Raw genomic sequence first — 18,981 nt, 5'->3', positions numbered from 1 at the left:
CACAAGTATCAGAGATTATCTGTTTTATTTTGTTTTTAAAAAGAAGCATCTGGCTGACCGTTTGTTTATTAAACGGTAGTTTAGACTTTTATGCTTATTATTCCTTTAATTTTATTTTAGTTAATTTTTTTCCAGAATTCTTGAGTAGAATGCCTGGTTAACAGGGTCATTTATTGGGAATGGTACTTGTTTCTGAGAAAAGCAGATGGCTTTGACTTTCTTTTTGAGTCAGGTGCAAGTTGCATCCATTAGGCATTTATATCCAGTGTCCACATTGTCACTCATTTCTAAATAGTCTGCTTTTATTTTCTCTTTAACTCAAAATTATTTAGAAGAGTAATTTTTAAATTTCCAAGAAGTTAATTTTGTTTCTTGTTAGGTTGTTTGTTCCTAGATATATAGTTTCGTAGTAAGAATAAAATGAGCTGTACAATTTCAACTTTGGGGAATTTGTTGAGTTTCTTTTATTGCTTACTGATGGGTCATCCAAAAAATTTTCATGGGCAGTTGAAAAGAATGTACACAAAATGGTACAAACACTTTGGAGAATGTCTGTCAATTTCTTATAAATTTAAATGTACATCTACCCTATAACTTTTAATTCTACTCCCTGGCATTTACCCAAGAGAACTGAAAATATATCCACAAAAAGACTCGTGAAGAATGTTTATATCAGCATAGTGATAACAGTCCCAAACTGGAAACAATTCAGATGTCCATGTAGGGGAGGAAGACAATTTCTCTACCCTTTAGGTCCTTCTGGCTGGTCTAAGAATTAAATTGACATGAGACAGAATAACAGGAGAAAATCAAACAAAGTTTAATAACATGTATACATGAGAGAAACCCAGGAAAGCTGAGTAACTCGCCAGAATGACCAAATCCCGCCACCTTAAACACTATCTTCAGCTAAAGACAAAGGAGGGTGTTGGGGGTAGTGACTCTGGTCTTCAAAGGGGAAGAAGGCAATTCGCATGGAAATAGAAAGGCAAATGTTGGTTGAGTAGACAGAACTTTCATAAGAGTGGGCTTAGCAAGGACTCTCCCAGTCTACCATACCCAGTTATCTACAGCCATGGCCTGTCCCAGGGACAGGTCTTTTATCTTAAATTCTTTTAGGCGCTTAGGGGGAAGGTCAAAGTTTCTTTTAGAGCCTTTTGTTCTTAAAAATAATCAAGGCAAAGAGACACATTTTGGGGTGGCCAATTCTGATCCCCGACATCACCAACAGAGGAGCAGAGAAGCAAACAGTGGAAGACTCCTCAGCAATGAGAAGGAATGAATTACCATGTATGGAGCACACGGATGAGTCTCTCAAACACTGAGCCAAAGAGACCAGACACAAAGGGCGCAGACTGTCGGATTCCATGTGTGCCCGTCCAAGCACAGGCAGAGCCCCTCCACGGTGACGGTGACGGAGATCAGAAAGTGGCTGCTTCTGAGGGGGCGGCAGTAGTTGTCCGGAGAAGAGACAGGAGGAAACTTTCTGGGGTGATGGAACTGTTCTTCATCCTGTTACAGGATGCAGGAGCTCCACCTTGGGCAGGATTGCCGGCGCTCCGCCAGGAGGGGAGCTCGGTGGGGCGACTCTGCCGGGTGGGACTCCAGGGGCGCGCACCAGGTGGCCGGGGCCTGCGGGCGCGGGGACAAGCGGCTCTGCCCCGGCGAGCGCGTGGGGCGGGGCGGGCTGCGAGGGGCGCACGGCCTCACTGGTGCCTGTTGAGGAGCCCCCGCGCCCCGCCTGGCTTAGGTCCCAGGGACCCCGGGATTTCCTCCCCGGCCTCCCGCGTCGGCGCCTGCGCCCGGCTGTCCCCTCGACGGGTCCGGCCTCGAGGCCTCCCGGCCGCGGGCGGCGCGTGGGCGCCTCGGGGGCCAGGGGACCCGCCTCACCCCGCCCCCGGGAGGCCGTGGCAGCCGCGGAGGGGCCGCGAGGCGGCTGCCGTCGGACGCGGGGACGCGGCTGAACTGCTGGCGGACACAGGCTGGTGAGTGGCCGTCCCCGAGGTCCCCCAGGAGGAAGGGCCCCGGTGGGGAAACCGCGCACCGCGCCCGAGGGCTGGGGCCTCCTGAGACCGTCGTGCTCGGGACCCGCTGGCAGGGTCCTCGGGTCTGGTCCGGGGAAGATCGGGTGGCCGTGCGGACGCCGGGACTCTCCCGCGGCCCGCTTTCCACACCCCCGCCCTTCCCTGCGCTGGGCCTCCCGGAGCTGACCGCCTGGGGCCCGGCAGTGGGGTCGTGGGCAGCCCCTCCCCGCCCCCCTAGAAGGTCCCGGGGCGGCTCATCGCGCCAGCCCAGCCTTGCCCGTTTGTCACGGTCACCTGGGCACCTGCTGGGCCTGGAAGAGCTCCAGGCTGGCCGGGCGAAGGTGCTTCCGGAAAGCGAGGGGGGCAGTTCGCAAGTGCTCTGGCGCCGAGGAGGGAGGGCAGGACGCAGGGTCGCGCTGGCACGGGTTGGGCTGCAGGGCTGTGAACAGGGCTGGGAAAGGGGATGGGAGCCAGGGCTGAAGTGGCCGCAGGGGGCAAATACCCCTTCATTTAGAGCCCTGTTGTGTCTACACGTTTGGTTGGCGCAGGCGGGCATTAAATAGAGCAGAGGGGCCTTACCTAGGTTTGGAGGAGGAGGGCCAGGCGGGCTGGCTGCCCTGGAGGGGAGGGCAGGAAGAGTGGAAAATTATCAGGAACAAACCACGTGAGTGTGGTGGCAGTCACGGCCCTGCCCTCCACGACACTCACGATTGTTAGTGTTTGCTGTGAGCCAGCACACTGCTTGGTGCCTCGGACCCTTTAGGAAACTCTGGGAGGTGAGTGTTCTTCCCATTTTCCCCAGGGAACTGGTTTCGCCAGATCTAGGCCGCTGCCCTGGTCACACAGGTAGGAAGGGGCAGAGTGGAATTCCGAATCCAGGTCTGACTGCAGAGACGGGCCTCTTCACCTGCTGCGGGTGGTCTCTGGTCCCTCCCTGACCCTCCTCTGTGGTCCTCCTTTCTTTTGCTGCTGTTGTTCCTTTTTTTTCCTCTCAAAATATTTTGACAGTTTTTTGTACAATAAACAACACATGAAGGGTACAGTTCGATAAGTTTTGACCCGTGTAGATGCCTGTGGAGCAGTCGCCCCAGTCAAGGTAATGAACACATCTGTGTCCCCAGCGTCGCTCATGCCCGGGGTCTGACACTGTTTCAGTCAGCCTCAGGCTACAGGGACCGTGTTTTACTTGCTCTGGACCCTCCCCTTGGAGGACCAGGGACTCTGCCGTTGGTCTCCATACCCGCTGGGTTCCAGCAAAGTCTGGCCCATGACTGACCAGATGCAAACTCAAGGATTAGGAAGTTCAGGTCTTTTGAGAAACCTGGGAAACTAACTCCCATTCCCAGGCTCACATTCATTCATCTGTTCATTCAACCAATATTTTTAAACACTTGATAAGGAACAGGAGGCCTGGTGCTGGGAAGGACCCCTGCCACAGTGAGGCAGGTGAGGAGGTGGCCTTAGAGACGTGAATGGGGAGAAGCCCAGTGTGTGAAAATCTGGGGGATGAGCGTGCCAGGGAGAGGACCCGGCACAGGGGATGGCCCTGCCCCAGAAATCAGTCAGGTGTGTTAGAGGAGAGAGGGAGGGCAGGGCGAGGCGGGAAGGCGACCTGGAGAGCCTTGGAAATGACAGTAAAGGACGAAGTTGGCCAGTGGCAAGGTGGCTGCTGTGTGGGTGGCTCCTAGGAGATGCTTGACTCCTTCACGCCAGACCTGGCTCCCTAGAGGCCTGACAGCCACATTAGGAGTTCTGGAAAAAGGCTGCACATTGGGCGCTGGCTCTCCTCTCCTTGTGGCAGGTCCCCCCGCCGACAACCGGGAAGGATTGGAGCAAACATCTCACTCCAAATGACAAGCATAACTTCTAATCAGTCTCTCCTGAGCCCTACTCAGAACACACTTCATATTTCTCTTCCTCCAGCCTCAAGCCAGTGATCTCTTATTGATGGCGTTTGTTTTTTAAACAGCTTATCATTTACATACCATAACATTCACCTGTTTTAAGTGTACTATTAGATTATTTTTAGTCAATTTACAGAGTTGTGTAATAAATTTTAGAACTTTCCCATCACCCCCCAAAATTCCCTGGTGCCCATTTGCAGTCACTCCCTGTTCTGATCTCTGCCCTTTCTCTCGGAGTAACGTCCTCACGGTTCATCCATGTTGTAGCATGTATCAGCATTTCATTCCTTTTTATGGCTGAATAATTCCATTGTGGGGATACACTTGTTTATCTGTTCATCTGTGGATGGACATTTTGGTTGTTTCCACTTTTTCGTCTTCTCAACAACACTGCTTTGAACATTTGTGTACAAGGCTTTGTGCGGACATATGTTTTCATTTCTCTTGGGTCGATACCTAGCAGTGGAATCATTGGGTCAGATGGTAAATATATGTTTAACATTTTAAGAAACTACCAAACTCTTTTGCACAGTGGCTTTACCGTTTTTCATCCCCATCAGCAGTGTGAGGTTCCAGTTTCTCCACATCCTCATCAACACTTGGTATAGCCATTCTTGTGGATATGAAGTGTTATCTCCTTGTGGTTTTCATTTGCTTTTCCTTAATGATTCATGATGTTGGGCATCTTTCCATGTGCTTATTAACCATCTGAATATCTTCTTTGGTGAAATGTCTGTTAAAATTTTTTGACTTTTTAAAAATTGGAGTATTTGTCTTCTTTGTTGAGTTTTAAGAGTCCTTCATATTCTGGATACCTGTTCCTTATCAGATATACGATTTGCAGATATTTTCTCCCCATCTATGGCTTGTCTTTTCACTTTCTTAATGGTGTTTTTGAAAAGTTTTAATTTTGATTAGCTCCAATTTAACATTTTTTTTTTTTATCGTTTGTGGTTTTGGTGTCATATGTAAGAATTCTTTGCTTAATTCAGAGTCACAAAGATTTAGTCCTATGTTTTCTTCTAAGAGTTTTCTAGTTTGTGCCTTTCAAGAATTTGTACATTTCATCTAAGTTGCCTAAATTGTTGGCAAACAGTTGTTAATAGCATTCCTTTAAAATCTTTTTTAATTTCTGTGAGATTGGTATTGGTGTATCCTCTTTCACTCCTGATTTTAGTCACTTGTGTTCTCTCTCTCTCTCTCTTTAAATTTGGTCAATCTAGCCATAGCTTTGTAAATTTTGTTGATCTTTCCAAAGAACTAACATTTGCTTTCATTGGTTTTTCCCTTTATGTTTTCTATTAACTGATTTTCACTTTAATCTTTATTATTTCCTCCCTTCTGCTCACTTTGGGTTTAATTTGCTCTTTTTTTCTTTTTGTAGTTCTTAACCTGAAAACTTAGGTATGATCTGAGATTTTTCTTTTCTAATCTGGGTATTTACAACTATAAATTTCCCTCTAAACATGGCTTTAGCTGTGTCCCATAAATTTTGGAATGTATGCTTTCTTTTCTCTTTAGCTCAGAATATTTTTTGATTCTCTTCTTTGACCTCTTGGTTATTTGGAAGTGTGTTGTTGAATTTTCACATATTTGTGGATTTACCAAAGCTCCTTTGTTATCGATTTCTAATTTCATTCCATTGTGGTTAGCGATCATACTTTGTATTATATCAATTCTTTTAAATTTATTGACACTTGTTTTGTGACCTCATATATGGTGTGTCTTGCAGAACGTTTCACGTGCACTTGAGGAGAAGGTATATTTTGCTGTTGTTGGGTGGAATGTTGTATAGATATCAGCTAGGGTAATCTTGTTAAGTCTTCTGTATCTGCTGATTTCCTGTCTAATTATTCCATCCATTATTGAGAGTGGAGAAGGATCTTGAAGTGTCCAACCATTAGTGTTGAATTGACTGTTTCTCCCTTCAGTTCTGCCAGTTTTTGCTTCATGTCTTTTGGGGCTAGGTTGTTAGGTGTACGTGCATTTGTGTTTGTTACATCTTCCTGATGGGTTGACCCTTTTATCACTGTAAAATGTTCTCTTTGTCTCTAGTAACATTGTTGGTCTTAAAGTCTATTTTGTCTGATATCACTATTGCCGCTCCTGCTCTCTTTACGGTTACTGTTGGCATGGTGTATCTTTTACTATCCTTTTACTTTTGACCTATTTGTGCTTTTTTCCCTAAATATGTCTTGTGTAGACAGCTGATATTGAAGTTTTTTTCCTTAAATTGAGTGTGACTATCTCTGCCTTTTGGTTAGAGTGTCTAATCTATTCATATTCAGTGTTATTGTTGCTGTGTTTGGATTTCCAGCTGCCATTTAGCTATTTGTTTTCGGTATGTTTCATGTTTTTTTGCTCTCCTGTTCCTCCTTTACTGTCTTCTTTTCTATTAAATAGAAATTTTCTAGTGTGCCATTTTAATTAATCATAAGCCACAATGATAGCACTACACACCCTCTAGAATGACTAAAACTGAAAAGATCAACTATCAAGTGTTGACAAGAATGTGGAGAAACTGGAAATTGCTCATGGGAATGGAAAATTCTACAACCACTTTGGAAAACAATTTGGCAGTTTCTTACGAAGTTAAATATATGCTGAACACGTGACCCATCCCTTCCACTCCTAGGTATTACTTGAGAGGATGGAAAATTTGTGTCCAAAAATATACCTGTACATAAATGTTCATAGAAGCTTTGTGCTAGGCCCAAATGGGGTGAAAACCCAAAATGTCTGTCAGCAGGTGAAAGGATAAATTGTGGCGTGTCAACACGGGAGGACTCCTCACAATAAGAAAGAAATGATATATGCAACAGCGTGAGTGAATCTTGAAAACCTGATGCTGTGTGAATGAAGCCAGATAAGAGAGTGTGTACTGTATGAGTCCATTTAGGAGTGCTGGAAAAGGGAAGTCTGTACTGGCAGAAGCAGATCAGTGGTTGCCTGGGGCAGGGGTGTGTGGTGTTTGACTGCAAAGGGGCAGGCGGGGACTTTCTGGTGATGGGAATGTTGCGTATCTTGGCTGGGGTGGTGGTTCCATGCGTGTATACGTTGGTGAAAACTCATCAAACTGTGTACCTACAATGGGTATGTTTTATTGGGTATATAGTAAACCTCAAATGAAATTGATTTAAAAAGTTAAAAAAAACAACAACATGGAACAATTTTTCAAAATGGAAGGGAAATTATTTCCAACCTAGATTTCCCTACAGACAAACCATCTAGAAATTAAAAAAATGAGAAAATTCATTTAAGACATGTGAAGGCTCAAATTTTCCCTTCCATGTTCCTTGGTTTCAGGAAAATATTACAGATAAATTGTTCCATGGGCATCGGATTTAGAAATGTGGAGGCAAAAACAGATGAGCATTGTAAGATCAGATAACAAGTGAGAGACCAGTTCGTTGAAGGGGCTGATTTGGGGGAAGGGGGGCCAGGGAGGTGCTCTTTTCGGTTGGAAGCATGTAGTATATTTGAAATCTTGACCTTGTGAATATATCACTTTCATAAACATAAAACTCACCATAAAACAAAGACTAGTGATTGTTTCCAAGTACGTGAGCTACAGGGGCTGTGAAATACTTGACGGAGGGGGGTCACTTGCTCCCGGAGGGGTGTTCTGGTCAGTGTGGGCCCGGCCCCCTTGACGGGAGGGTCAACAGGGGTCCTCCGGTGTTCATTTCAGTGTGGTCATTTCAGGCTCCAAAGAAAGAGGTGCTGGGGGAAAGAGGCTATCGGGGGAGGAGGCTGGGGGAAAAGGGAGCGAGAGTTACTCTGGGCGTCGGAGGGAAGGCCTGGGCCATGTGCTGGGAGGAAGGAATCCCCTGTCCTCTCTCTCTGCCTGAGAGAGGAGAAACCGATCCTGGATTGGGCCCTAGAGACACTCCTGTTATGCTCAAAACACCACCAGCAAGGGGAGGGGTCCGTCTCAGGGTCTGACGTCTGAGTGGAGAAGAGAGAGGTGGGCCCGGGGACAGGGAGAGAGGAGTGATTGGTTCCCACTGCTGTTTTTCAGGAAAACCAAAATGCCACTCGCTTCGTCCTGTCACGTTTTTCCTGATCACGCTCGTCTTGGTCTTCTTTGGGTAAGAAACACGCGTGGCCATTGAGGCCTGCCAGCTCGGGGAGAAGCAGCAAATCACATCCTCATGGGCGCCCTGAGCTGCCCTCCCCCCGCACCCCACCAGTGTCACAGTAGTGATGGCAGGACTGATGACAGCGAGCTCACGGCTCCGGCCGGGCTGCCCGCCTTCACACACACCCTGTTACTGAAGCCTCACCGTTTGAGTGAGCTGTCTCCCCCGAGGTCACACGTGGGGAGTTGGGGGCGAGGCCAAGGAACGCCCCTGAGCTGTGTGGCTGGGGAGTGGGGAAGGCCGCTTGGGAGCCATGCTGTTAGCCTCTTCCAGCTGGAGAAGGTGCTGGAACTACAGAGTGAAGTCATGTGGCCGCTCCACTGAGGGCTGGGTTCACTGCCAGGAATTGCTCCCTGGGGCAGCCTCGGGGCTGTGCTGGCCATGCACAGAGACCCACTCCAGCTGCCATAGGGGCTCAGACGGGAGCACTGTCCGCAGTGACCACCCCTCCTGCCACCTCCATGACATGTGAGGAGTCGCCCGAGCTTTGGGGAGTTGCTCCGCTCTGCCCGAGGCCCGGCAGCCACGTCAGGGAGCTCGGGGCTCACCACGTGGGCTCCGGCTCCTGCTTTTCAGGGGCTGATGGACAGGCCATCCAGCTCTGCCCTCCTCAACAGTGGCCTTTGGTGGCTCTCCCCACAGCGCCGGTTTCCTGAGCCCGAGAAGCCCGATGCTGGGGAGCAGGCGAGCAGAGGCAGGGTGAGTGAGGGTGAAGGATGGGGTCACGCTGCCGTGACAGCCAGCTCGAGGACTGGCCAGGTGCTGGGGGGCGGTGGGGGCTGACACCTCGGTGGGTCTGGACCTCCTCCTCTTCCCTCTCTCTGCTCTGCCCAGAGCAGCTCGGCCGCTTCTGTGGCCTTGAAGGATCACCTGGGCAGCACTGACTCCCACGGGTCTGGCTTCAGCCTCAACCTCCCACCTCTGGGGTCACCTGTGTGTCCCACGAGTGACCTCCTGCTCCTCCTATTTAGTACATGGCCTTGCCTCCCACCCCAGGGACCCAGGCAGAAACCTGGGGATCGTCCTTGACTCTTCCTTCATCCACACCCCACACTGCTCAGCCCCAAACCCGTCCGTCCTGCCTGGAAGCACCTCTCTAGCTTGTGTGTCTGTGCTCTCCCTGCTGCTCTGGGTGAGGCTCCCCTCTTCTTTCCAGCAGCCTCCATGCTCTTCTCCCTGCCCTCTGCCCCGACCCCGTTCTCCTCCATTAGCCAGAGTGATCTTTTCGGAACATAACGTATGAACCCCCCATGGACTGCTCCCCCCCTGCCCGGCCTCTCCAGCCGCGTCTCTCCCACTGTGGTCCTCACCTCTGTGGTCCAGGCCAGGTGATCTGTCTTCGTCCTGCACATGACATGTGGTCCTGACTGTGGGCCTTTGCACATGCTGTGCCCTCTGCCAGGGCCACTCTTCTCTCCTTCTGCTCTTTGTGTCTGGCCAGTTCCTTCTTGTATCAGTCATCTGCTGCTGAGTAACAAACCCCAATTCATGATGTGAAACAATCACAGCCATCGATCCCTGTATCTCTCCAGGTCCTGGGGTTGACTGGGCTCAGCTGGGCACTTCTCACTTGAGTCACTCAGGTGGGTGTAGGCAGATGGTGGCTGGGCTGGGGTCAGCTCGAAGGCCTCCTCACATTTCTGGCTGTTGATGCTGCCTCTCGGCTGAGACATCTAGCCGGCGCCTCCCCAAGGGCCTGGCTTCCTCTCTGCTTAGTTAAGAGGTTCTAAGGTCAGTGTCCCCAAGAGAGACAGAGCTGCACGCCTTCTCTGACCTGCCTTCAGAAGTCCCACAGCATCACCTCACAGCTGCATTTCATTTGTTAGACTCTCGAGACCAAGGCCAGTCCGTGTGCAAGGGGTGGGGAGCAGACCCCCTTCTTGATGGGAGGGAGCCTCAGAATGCAGACATGTCTTGAAACCACCCCCTGCTCAGTCTCAGCTCAGCAGCATCTGGTGAACGTGGGGGCCTGCAGATCAGCGGAGGGCCAACCTCCGACTGCACTGTCTGGTGTCACAGGGTCTAGGGACACGCAGGGACACGGGACAGCAGCGACGGCTGTTCTGGCATGTTTCAGACGGACTCCATCTGCACACTCCAGGCCGCCGCTGTCCCCCTCTACCAGGACCCCCGGCTGTGATCCATGAACTTGTGCCCTGATTTCTCCTGCTAAAACCCCCTCTCTGTGTTCTCATTCTGCAGCAAGGCTGGAAGGGAGCCAGACAGCCTGCAAGTTGTGAAACTATCGAGGTATGACATCTTTATTTGGTGCCTCCCCGTCAGATACCTGCCCTCCAGCCCGAGTGTGTGCTCAGGGTGAGAGGCGTGGACGGGCTGTCTTTCCTCCTGCGCCTCAGATGGAGCGTGGCTGCTCCCTTCCCCGAGTCCCGGGTCTGACTTTGCCCTCCTCCTGCAGCCATAGAAAGATCCAGGTGTAGCTGGTGCTTCAGTTTTGACCAGCTGCATGGCATCTAGCTTTTAAAGAGGGTAACCAACTGGCCTGGTTTGCCAGGGCCCAGTGGTTTAGGGGAAGAGGTTCTGGGATGTGGGCCTTTATCAGTGCTGAAACCAGAAAAGTCTCAGGCAGTCTGGGACAAGGCGGCCACCCTACTTTTTAAAAAAAAATTTTTAACTATGGTAAAATACACATATAGTAAAACTTACCATCTTAACCATTTTTAAGTGCACAGTTCAGTGGCGTTAAGTACATTACATTGTTGTGCCTCCACCACCACCATCCAGCTCCAGGACTTCCTCTTCCCAAACTGAAACGCTGTCCCCGTTAAACACTAACCCCCATCCCCTCCCCCAGCCCCTGGTACCACCTTTCCACCTCCTGTCTCTGTGGATTTGAGGACACTAGGTCCCTTATATAAGTGGAATCACAGAGCATTTGTCCTTTTATGACTGGCTTATTTCCCTTGCATCGTGTCCTCCAGGTTCATCCATGGTGTGGCAGAAGTTCCTTCCTTTTTAAGGCTGACACCCTACTTTTAAATGCCATCCCAGGAAATGCAAATTGCAGTCATTATTGACAATGGTGGCCCGCGGGCTCATTTTTCCTGGGGGCTCCACAATACTGTAGTTGGGACAGGGCCACTGCTCCCCCATTTTCCCAGGCTGCTGCCCGTGACAGTGTTGTAAGTCCCCGATGGAGCTGGTCCTGTGACAACCAAGTTGGGTAGGTGTTCCTCTCCCCACGTCGCAGACAGGAGGCCTGGGCTCTGAGAACCTGGAGACCTGCCCCCCTCACCCAGCCGGGGAAGCGGCAGAGCAGCTCAGGCCCAGGTGGACTGTCCGCGTGTCTAACGGCCTTTCCCTTGGGCCGGCTATTCCGTGGGGGAACTCCCCGGGACAGAGGCCACTTCCAGCCCCCTCCTGCCCACAGTGAATTAAAACACAGCCCCTGAGATTCCTCCTGCTCTAAGTCAAGAGGAAGGCAGCGCCCTGAGGTCCCTTAGCTCCATGGCCCATTTTACAAAGGGTGACACTGACGCTGAGATTGAGTGCAGCCTGCCAGGGTCCCTCGTCCCGGGAGAAGACAGACCCTCAGTCACTGTCACAGCTACACCAGCCCCACCCCTAGGGCGTCCACGAAATCTTCCTGCAAACTCACGTCACAGTGTTTTTTTTCAGGATGCTGTATCCCCAGCCCAAGGTGCTCATTCCCTCGTGAGTAAATTTATTGAGAACTGACGCAGTCCTGGGCGCTGTTCTAAAGGCACTGAAGGGTGGTTCCGTTGACATCTCTGCTGGAGCTGGCTTTGCAAATTCTTTTCCTCTGGGGTCTTTCTGAGAGCCGAATTGGAGCCCACAGAGTATTCTCTGTCCTCTCCCTCTGTGGCTTGCATTTCTTGTTTTCTATCTTCTGTCTACCAAAGAATGTGCAGAGGCATGAGGGGCGCTTCTTCCCTCCCTGGGGAGAGCCCACCCCTCTGCTGGCACCTCCCAGCTCCCCCTCTGAGTCCAGCAGGGTCCATCGTTCCGTGAAAGCTGGAGTAATTTGCACAGATTTGAGTCTGGCTTTGCATCTGGTTGGTTTCCTGCAAATGCCAAGTTTTAGAAGGATGGTCAGCCCTGGGGGGCACCGAGGGGACGGAGGCTGAGTGGGGGTGGTGAGCACCGGGGCTGCATGTGTTCATCCTCCTGCCAGCTCACACGTGGCCCTGTGGCTCTCCCGCGGTGCAGTAGGAAAGACGTCCTTGTCCTGACCCCTTGGCTGGCCCCCATCATCTGGGAGGGGACCTTCAACATTGACATCCTGAACGAGCAGTTTCGGCTCCAGAATGCCACCATCGGACTGACCGTGTTTGCCATCAAAAAGTAAGTGAGTGAGATGACAGGGTAGAGACCGGGAGGTGGGAGTGACCAGGGACATCAGGATTTGTCCTTGTGTCCAGGGCAGAGTAGGGTGGGGACCCCGCCCTGTCCTCCCGAGGGGCAGATGTGCAAGTCCATTCATTCACCAGTCTTACTGGGCTCTCCTGGGCTCGGAGTGGACACCACCCGGCTCCTTCTCGGGAGGCTGCGTGTCACCCAGGATGGCAGCTCCACCTGCTGGCCCCTCCCCCACCCCTGACATGGCAGACAAGTCAGTGACCCCAGCACACTCCCCCACTGAGCCTGGGAGCAGCTGCAGACCCTCCGTCCAGGCCGCAGGGGTCCCTCCACCAACCTGAGAAGCAGAAGGGAGGAAGCCTGTTGGCCTCCGTGGATGGGTAGAAGGGTGATGCCCACAGACCTGGGCTCCTCCCGTTGCTCAGATGCAGGATAAGGGGACAGCGAGGGGGACAGCCAGGGCAGGCACAGCACTCGGTCCCAGACCCCAGGCCCCTGAGAGGGAGCCAACAGTGAGGCCCTGGGATGCCGGGGTCAGGTCACTTCTCGGGGAATGAACTGCAGGCAGGTGGCTCGACCTCTCAGCCTCTGGAAGGGGGCTGGCGGCATGACCTGCTCACAGATTGCCGCAGGGGGTGAAAGCCAGTAGACACCTGGCCCCCCCCCCACCCCCAGCTCGCCTGAGACCCGCAGGACGGGCGGAGGCCTCTGCAACCCCCTTTCCCAGTTCAGACCTGAGAGCCCATGTGCAGGGACTAAGAAGGGCGCAGGGTCGCCTCCGAATTCGTACTCCAGTTCTGTGGACAAGGGACTGTGGGATCACCAACCAGAAACCTCAGTGCCTGGCACTGAGGTTTGTGAGGGGGGGAGGGGGACCCACAAGGGGTCATCAGGGCGGAGAGGACCCGCAGGGGGTCGTTGGGGGGAGGGGGACCCGCAGCGGGTTGTCAGGGGGGAGGGGACCCGCAGGGGGTTGTCAGGGGAGGGGGACCCGCAGGGGGTTGTCAGGGGAGGGGGACCCGCAGGGGGTCCGCCCCTGGAGCTCAGCACAGGGGTGTGACCCAGCTCCAGCTTTGCTGACTGTGGCACTGGGAGGTTTCCGGCACCCTAAGCCTCAGGCTTTCCTTTGTAAGATAGGGTGCTGATAGCCCCCCATTTCAGGGAGCAGACGATTAGGGGGGCACAGCCCGCAGACTCGCTCAGGCCGGGCCAGGAAGAAGGCGCACACGGTGGGGGCCCCTGGGGTTCGGGGTCCCTCCGCCGGGTCGGCAGTGACCCTCGTCCCAGGCCTGCTCTCCGCGTATCTGCAGATACGTGGTCTTCCTGAAGCTGTTCCTGGAGACGGCGGAGAAGCACTTCATGGTGGGACACAGGGTCAACTACTACGTCTTCACCGACCGGCCGGCCGACGTGCCTCACGTGCCCCTCCGGGGAGGCCGGCAGATGGTGGTCCTCGAGGTCCCCGCCTCCGCGCGCTGGCAGGACGTGTCCATGCGCCGCATGGAGATGATCAGCAGCTTCTGCGAGCAGCGCTTCCTCCGCGAGGTGGACTTCCTCGTGTGCGCGGACGTGGACATGAAGTTCCGCGACCACGTGGGCGTGGAGATCCTGTCCCCGCTCTTCGGCACCCTGCACCCCGGCTTCTACGGCGCCAGCCGCGAGGCCTTCACCTACGAGCGCCGGCCGCAGTCGCAGGCGCACATCCCCCGGGACCAGGGCGACTTTTACTACATGGGGGCCTTCTTTGGGGGGTCGGTGTCCGAGGTTTACCGGCTCACCAAGGCCTGTCACCAGGCGATGGTGGCCGACTGGGCCAATGGCATTGAGGCCGTGTGGCACGACGAGAGCCACCTGAACAGGTACCTGCTGGACCACAAGCCCACAAAGGTGCTGTCTCCGGAGTACATGTGGGACGAGCAGCTGCTGGGCTGGCCCGCCGTCCTGAGGAAGCTGAGATACGTGGCCGTGCCCAAGAATCACCGCGCCATCCGGAACCGATGAGGGGCTGCGAGGAGGGCGTGGGAGGCCGCCCGTCTCCCCCCTGGGGGGCCGCCCTCATCGGAACCTTTATCGCAGACCCGGAAACTCCACTGCTTTTCAGTCCTGTTGAGGTAAATTGTTGAGGCCTAGCACCGCCCCTTCCCGGTACAGGCCGGCCCAGCGCTACACCCCTGCCACACACACACACACACACACACACACTCGCACACACTCACACACACTCACACAAACACACACGCGGCCTCAGGCACACAAGTTCTTGGAGCAGCTGGCCCACCTTCAGCTGCCCACTGGGTGCTCCTAAGGTCCTTCAGCGCCCCTGACACAGGTGGTCTCAGCCCTTTGTGACAAACGAGATCAGAGAGGATGTCTCTTCCAGAGCAGGAAGGAGGCCCCAGCACGCTGGGTCACACAGGCCTGGGGGGGCCCACAGCTCCAGCTTTAGGCCAAATTCCTTCCTTTTCTGGAGTCCTGGGCTTAGATGAAAGGTCCCTTGGGCACGCACGCAGGGGATGAAGGTGAGGCTATTTCAGGACCCTCCCGGCTGGCGCCTGGCTCCCCCACCAGCCCAGGGCACAGCCCACTGCCCACCGGGAGCTGAGCAGTCCCCTTCGCCCGTCACCTCAGGCCCCTCTCATTTTACTCAGGAGCTGCCGGTTCCCTGTTCCTGAGAACAGAATATTTCTAGATGATAATAGGAACTTGCTGACTGTCATAAAAACCTGTCTCCTTTACTTCAAAATGATTTCTGTGCCCCTCAGCCAGGCCCTTGCGTGGCCTGAAATGCTGCTTTCCCCTCTCAGGAGACAGAGGGAAGTCACACATTGCACAGTTATTTCTCTTCTGTGGTTGGTAAATACTCATAATTTCTGAGTCCTTTGCCGCTGTAAGAGGCCTGGGTTCTCTGTCAGATATTCTCCCGTGTCAATGCTGAGCAACTGTTTTTATGTAAGAACAATTCAGGAAAAAGGTTTTCTCCTTTATTCACAATGAGCACAGCCTGGTGGGGCTGGGAGAGGCTCTAGAGCCAGAACAGGCCCTGTGCCAGGTCCTCCCCTCCCAGTCCAGCTCCACCCTGTGGCCATGAGGGTCAAGGGTGTGCGTCTCAAGCCTTTCAGCTTCCTGAGCCAGAAGCCTGGCCGTGACCCCTCAGCGAAGGATCTGGGTCATTTCTGGTTTTAAATGGGTATTTCTGTGGTGGCTTTTGTCTGGATGTGCGTCCCGCTGGGATTCCTCGGTGCTCACTGACGAATTTGCGCTCCTGCACTCTCTTTGGAACTGTCTGCCTTCAGGCACCCAACTTGGGGCAGAGCATGAGGGGGTGAAAAAATATGCGCGACCCTGCTCCCGGCCCTCCTCGGATGGGGCGATGGCTCCTTCCTCCTGAGTCACTTCTTTCTTATTGTGATCAAATATACAGAACATCCACCATCTCAATCGTGTCCAAGTGTGCGGGTCGGGGGCATTAAGTACATTCTCTGTGGGGCAGCCGTCTCCTCCATTGTCTCTAGAGCTTCCTCGTCTCCTCCCACTAGCCAGTCCCTCCGCAGCCCCGTCCTGCAGAGCCTGGCCCTCGGTTCTGCTTCCTGTCTGTGACTCTGGCTGCTCTCGGCCCCTCATGTAAGTGGGGCCGTCCAGCACTTGTCCCTTAGGGACTTGCTTCCTTCAGCAGCACCGTGGTCTCAAGGGCCGTCCACAGCAGCCTGGAGCCTGCGCCCCTTTTCGCCCCAAGGGAGTCGCTCCGTCCCTCTCTTGGCTCTCCTGTCTACCCTGTGCCTCCTCAGTCCCCTTTGGTCTCTCCTCCTCATCTGCCCCCCTCGGCCTCCGCCAGTGCCACCTGTCCCCTCCAGACGCACATACCTGGGGGCCGCGGGCCCCACCTGCCCATGTCAGGTCCCTGCTCTCCACCCCACCCTGCCTAGCCACCTGCTCCTCCCACAGATGTCCTCATCTCAGGAGAGGGAAGCCCCAGGCCCAGAGCCTGGGGGTCATCTGTGACTTCTCGCTTGCCGCCACCTCCAAACTGTCCACAGATCCTGCCGGCTGTCCTCCCTCCAACTGTTTATGGTCACCGTCCACTTCTACCGGCCTGATCCCGGCCGCAGTCCTCTTGGCCTGGACTGTAGGAATAGCCTTCCACCTGGTCGTCCTGCTTCCACCCTGAGCCCTCCAGTCCCCAGTCCCCTCAGTAGCCAGACAGATCCCAACAGTGGTCCACAGAGTCACTCCTCTGCTGGGGCCCTGGGGGGCTCCCATCCCACCCGGAGTCAGCGTGTCTCCAGGGGCTTCCACCTCCACTGCGTACCGGTTCACACTCGAGGTCAGACCCAGGTGGTACCAGACCTCAAACTTACAGTTTGGGGGCCCTTCAAGGAAAAGAATAAACACTTAGGTACCACGGGAATATTTAGAATGAGAAAGGAAGTTGCACCATCTGCCTCCCACTAGGAGCCTCCCAGCTATACTGGGCCCCTTGCTTTTCCCCAAACCCCAAGCCTTCAGATGATCTCTACAGGGGGCCTCCCCCCAGAGGGTTGTAGTCCTTCCTCCCCCACTCCTTCAGATCTGTGCTCATGTGGCCACTCGTCAGAGTGTCCTTCCCTGGCCACCTAACCTACAATAGCAACCCCAGCCTGCCTGTGCCACTCCTTCATCGTCACACCAGCCCCTGAGCCCCTCTCTCTTCTCCATCTCTTAACTTTGTCATTTGGAGAATGTTGTATAAATGGAATCATTCATTCTGTGACCTTTTGAGATTTGTGTGTGTGAAGAGTTCATTCCTTTTTGTTGCTGAGTAGTATTCCGTGGTCTGGAGGGCCTGCACTGTGTTTAACCAACCATTCACCTATTGAAGGGCATTTTGGTTCTTTGCAGTTTGGGGCTATTTAAAATAAAGCTACTGTGAACATTTTTGTGCAGGTTTCTGTGTGGACATAAATTTTCAAGTCTTGGGAAAATACCAAGGAGCTCAATGGCTGGATCATATGTTAAGATATGTTTAATTTCATAAGAAACCACCAAACTGACCCCCGAAGTGGCTGCACCATTTTGCATTCCCACCAGCCGTGAGTGGGAATTCCTGGTGTGCCATGTCCTCACCAGTGTTTCACAGTGTCAGTGTTTTGGCTTTTAGCCATTCTAATAGGGGTGTAGTGGTATCTCATTGTTTTAATTTGCAAAGCCCTGGTGGCATATGATGTGGAACATCTTTCCATATGTTTATTTGCCATCTGTGTATCTTCTCTGGTGAGGTGTCTGTCCAGATCTTTGGTCCATTTTTTAATTGGGTGGTTTGTTTTCTTATTGTTGAGTTTTTTGTATATATATATATTTTTTTTATTTATTTTTTTGTGAGGAAGATCGGCCCTGAGCTAACATCTGCCAATCCTCCACTTTACACTGAGGAAGACTGGCCCTGGGCTAGCATCCATGCCCATCTTCTTCTACTTTATATGGGACGCCGCCACAGCATGGCTTCACAAGCGGTGTGTTGGTGGGCGCCCGGGATCTGAACCGGTGAACCCCGGGCCGCCGCAGCGGAGTGCACACACTTAACCGCTTGCGCCACGGGGCCGGCCCCAGAGTTTTTTGTATATTTGAATACCAGTTCTTTATCAGATACGTGTTTTGAAAATATTTTGTCCCAGTTTGTGGCTTGTCTCAAAATCAGGAGTGACATCCACGAAAGTATCCACTAACTATGGTGCTCTGTGCTTTCTAGCTAAAAACCGTGTTGAGGAAACCTGTTGAAATCATGGAGAGCCCTTCTCCGTTCTGTGGACTCACGTGTGAAGGAGCACAGCCTCAGAATCACAGATGGTCTAGCTCAGAGCTGCCCCTGGTGTCCTGCACCAAGCCCAGAGCAGGAGGGAGCAGGGACCCCCCGCCCCCCAACCCGGGTGTGAAAGCTCCAGAAACAGCTCAGCCCTGAGCCTGGTCCGTGCGGGGAGAACAGAGCTCTCAGAGCTGTGAGGAGGACACAGCAGAGTCTCAGGATGGACGCCCATATTTGAGATAAGTGAGAAGGCCTGAACTGTATCACAGTTTATCCTTAGGAGAGTCAGAGGAGCAGGGGCTGGCGATGTCTCCATGCTTGACTTTCCGTGTTGATTCTACTCCCCCTGACAACTGGCGCCGGGCTGCCTTCTCCACCTGCGTCCATCTCATTTAACTTCACGGAATCCCCACCTTGGAAGGAGCATTGTCCCCATGTCATGTCTGGGAACTGGAGGTGCAGGAAGTGTCACCAATGCCCCCCAGCTCATAGCTACAGCTGGCATGGAACTCAGGGTCAGGAAAAGTGTTCCTGGAGTTTCTACCTGCTGAGTCTGGTCAGGTTCTCACGCCTGCCCTGGGGCGGTACCATCTCTCAAGGGCTTTGGGCAGTGTGTGGAGGCCCTTTGCGCTGTCCCAGTGCCTAGGGCGATGGGGAGACCACTGCCACTTAAAGGGGGCAGTACATGCCACAGACTGAAGAATTGTCCCCACCCACCACCCCATGCCCAGGGTGCCCAGGTGAGAACCATGGGGAGAACTGGGGAAGGACATCTAGCTCTGGCCTCAGTTGGTCAC

At 53.2% G+C, this 18,981-nt stretch overlaps 1 protein-coding gene across 1 annotated transcript in view; it reads left to right on the top strand.

The window, feature by feature from the left end:
- The window catches only part of ABO (ABO, alpha 1-3-N-acetylgalactosaminyltransferase and alpha 1-3-galactosyltransferase), a 31,683-nt gene extending 14,364 nt beyond the window's left edge, over positions 1-17,319 (top strand). Inside the window, exons 2-7 of the mRNA XM_058524405.1 lie at positions 7,950-8,019; positions 8,713-8,769; positions 10,273-10,320; positions 11,707-11,742; positions 12,259-12,393; positions 13,719-17,319. Coding sequence (XP_058380388.1) covers positions 7,950-8,019; positions 8,713-8,769; positions 10,273-10,320; positions 11,707-11,742; positions 12,259-12,393; positions 13,719-14,409 — 1,037 coding nt within the window. The 3' untranslated portion in view covers positions 14,410-17,319. The remainder of the gene's footprint in view (positions 1-7,949; positions 8,020-8,712; positions 8,770-10,272; positions 10,321-11,706; positions 11,743-12,258; positions 12,394-13,718) is intronic.
- The last annotated feature ends 1,662 nt before the right edge of the window (positions 17,320-18,981 follow it).

This window comes from Diceros bicornis, chromosome 28 (genome assembly GCF_020826845.1).
Source record: "Diceros bicornis minor isolate mBicDic1 chromosome 28, mDicBic1.mat.cur, whole genome shotgun sequence".
In the NCBI taxonomy this organism is placed as follows: domain Eukaryota; kingdom Metazoa; phylum Chordata; class Mammalia; order Perissodactyla; family Rhinocerotidae; genus Diceros; species Diceros bicornis.
The sequence above is the reverse complement of the archived record's forward strand: the minus strand, read 5'-3'. Positions and strand labels throughout refer to the sequence as shown.